A 3,491-nucleotide genomic window follows, 5' to 3' on the forward strand; every position below is an offset into this window, starting at 1 on the left:
ATTGGGTAGGAAACATATATGCATCAAAGCAATTGCTTTTAGAAGTGGGGTCTAGAAAGTTGTATTTGAAGTATTTAAGGAAGGGTTACTTTGAAACTTTATAATTTTAATTAATTTTTACTGATATTTCCTATTAGTCACACTGAAGAGTTTCTTGGTAGATCTAAAAATAAACTTTTATTAGATTTTAATTAGATACTAAAATTAATGTACGAAAATTTTCATTCAACTATATCTCTATATCTCATCCTAAAGGTGGCGAATATAAATAAAAGATAATGATAGTTTAGCTTTTTGATTCTTGTCTTATATCCCTTTTATGTCCAAATGAACTTGTAGGGCAATGTATGAAGATAGTTTACTTGCAACCACTAGAAAGTACATGTGACAAATATCTTCTTCATAGTAAAGGATACTTGTAAATTATGTTCTGTCATGGTGTCATTCTCTGTAACAGAGAATCACTCAATCCCAAATGTTTGTAGTGTCAAAACTATGAGACAAGAAAGAGGACTCTTAGCTGGTTGAAATATTACCCTGATTCTAGTATATATGTCTGTATATATATATATATATGAATACAGAAGGTTTAGAATCCAATACTGTTCATTCTCTGTGTAATTGTGATATATATATCACACACACACACATACACAGAGATACACACACACACACACACACACACACAAAATCAATCATATGGAGGATGCACAAAGAAATGAGTTTGATCTTAAGAACCTACATTTTTAAAAAAAATGTCAGAATGGTGTTCCACAATTTTAATTCCAGTGATAGGGAGAAAGAAATAGGTGGATCCCTGAGACTTAATGGTCAGCCAGTATAGCCTACTTGGTGAGTTAAAGGGAAATAAGAAACCATCCCATCCACACATACAGGTACATACACACACACACACACACACACACAACAAAGCTGACACTCATAGAAATCACTAGTCACTGACAAGGTTAGCATATTAATCTTTAAACTAATTTTTATAGGTAAATAAAATGTAAATGCAGGTGCTATTCATGAACAATCAAATAGAAACACATTTTGGATAAGCTAAATAATAATGACACTTATTAAATGTTTGTGGTTAGTAATTGACAGATATATTAAGAACTATAGGTTAAGACAATTTGTACTGAACAGGTTTTTCTTAGTAGGAATTATGTAGAGTGTATAAAACTCTTGGTTCAACAGTTGAACATTTTTATTATATGCTTTATTAAAGAAATTTTAATTTATTAAGAAGGGCATTAAAATACAACTAATCTTATAATAAAGTGCCAAACATCATCACATGTAAACTATACTGCTTTCTGTAAAGTAGGTATGCACACTTTTAAATATGAAGAGTTAAAAAAGAGAATAGCCTAAACTAACCAGTGTTAATTTATATAACTACCTACAAAGTTCTGTATACCTCTTAGAGAGTTAAATCAAATGCTATACTTACGACTTTAGTAAAATTAATGATAGAAAGTGACTATATATCTGTGTCTTACTTTTTACTCATTCTAGAAAATTTCTTTGAAGAATTAAGCTGTAAATCTTTTTCAGTCTTCTAGTTTTTCAGTCCTGTAGTTCTCCTATCTTTTTAAAACAGGTCAGCATTTGAATGAACTATTTCCTTGTAAGTAACTGATAAATCTGTTTATAAACATAAAAGTTTTTACCAATGTTGATGAAAGTTTTTATTAGTTAACTAAGAATTTTGTAGAAAGTATTTTGATCATATATGTCCCTACCCCAAGTCCTTCCAGATCCCCTTCTCCCTTCCCTACTTTGTGTCCTTTTCTTTAAAGTGCATCAAGTCCAATTTATTCTATCCATATAGTTTTTAATATGTGCCTCTTTACTGGAGCATGGTCCACTTACTGGAAGCTACATTGTTAAAGGAAAGTAACTTCATTCTCTTCTCACAGCTATTCATTATTAATAGTGCCTCTACTAGATCTGGGACTTTGTGCCTATTCTCCTATTTCTTGATCAAGTAATCAAGCATTACTTAGACAGTCTCATAAGCTCCTTCTGTCTGTTCAGTTTTGTTGGCATGGTTGTTCAAATGTTTGGTATTTACATTTTGTATTTAGTAAATATGACTTATTCAAGATGTCTCAGAGTCCTTTGCATTAAAATATTATTTCATAGTTCTAATCTCCTTTTTGTTTCCTCTTCTTTAAGGTTGTTTTAGTGCAAATCTGTGGCCTGAATCCATGGATAACACCAATTATTCAGTGGTGTCTGAGTTTGTGTTACTTGGACTCTCTAGTTCTCGGGAACTTCAGATTTTCTACTTTGTTTTCTTCTCTATGCTTTATATTGTCATCATATTAGGAAACCTTCTCATCATCATAGCTGTGACTTCTGACAGCAGCCTGCACTCACCAATGTATTTCCTGCTGGGAAACCTTTCCTTTTTTGACATTTGTCAGGCTTCTTTTGCTACACCTAAAATGATTGTAGACTTTTTGAGTGAACACAAGACTATATCATTCAGTGGCTGCATAGCCCAGATTTTTTTCATTCACCTCTTTACAGGAGGAGAGATGGTAATCCTAGTTTCCATGGCCTATGATAGATATGTGGCCATATGCAAACCTCTACATTATATGACCATCATGAACCAAACTACATGTACTGCCTTGGTAGTAATCTCCTGGGCTGTGGGCTTGGTACACACATTGAGCCAGTTATCATTTACTGTAAAACTGGCATTTTGTGGACCCAATGAAGTAGACAGCTTTTTTTGTGATCTTCCTCGAGTGGTCAAACTCGCCTGCATTGACTCATACATTACTGAAATACTTATTGTGGTAAACAGTGGAATTCTTTCCTTAAGCACTTTCTCTCTCTTAGTGAGCTCCTATGTCATAATTCTTGTCACAGTTTGGTTCAAGTCCTCTGCTGCCATGGCCAAGGCATTTTCTACACTGGCTGCTCACATCATGGTAGTAGTATTATTCTTTGGTCCTTGCATCTTCATTTATGTGTGGCCATTTACTACCTATCCCGTGGATAAAATTCTTGCTATATTTTATACAGTTTTCACTCCCATCCTTAATCCCATTATTTACACACTAAGAAATAGAGACATGAAAGCTGTCATGGGAAAAATTGCTGCTCATTATCTCAGACCTCCCAAAGTAGCTGAAATGTCATTTGTAGCCAGAATTTCTCTTTATTGAAGTAAAACTCAAATTATTCAAACCAATTGTCTATTTACAAATATTTTCATAAAGTAGAGTAAATCAAAATGATAATATAGAAAAGATTGATGGATATTAACAAGTATTTTTATAGTTATTACATAAGCAAAAATTTAGTATCCGTCTCCCAAAGAAAAAGGTACTATGTGTTTGATTATTAATGGAAGAAATAAAACAAGAAAAAATTCAGAGTGGAATGTATGCACTAATTGCTTTGGCAAATGTAAGCATGATCTAAAAACCAAAACCAAAACCAAACAAAACACCCACAAATCT

General features: G+C 32.8%; 1 protein-coding gene across 1 annotated transcript; it reads left to right on the forward strand.

The window, feature by feature from the left end:
* Positions 1-2,222: 2,222 nt before the first annotated feature.
* Positions 2,223-3,194, forward strand: Or4k5 (olfactory receptor family 4 subfamily K member 5). The gene has a single exon (XM_021182288.2). It carries the CDS (start codon positions 2,223-2,225, stop codon positions 3,192-3,194), a length of 972 nt encoding a protein of 323 aa, XP_021037947.1.
* Positions 3,195-3,491: the final 297 nt, after the last annotated feature.

The sequence above is a fragment of the Mus caroli genome, unplaced genomic scaffold, assembly GCF_978045245.1.
Source record: "Mus caroli unplaced genomic scaffold, Mus_caroli_1 scaffold_12, whole genome shotgun sequence".
Classification (NCBI taxonomy): Eukaryota; Metazoa; Chordata; class Mammalia; order Rodentia; family Muridae; genus Mus; species Mus caroli.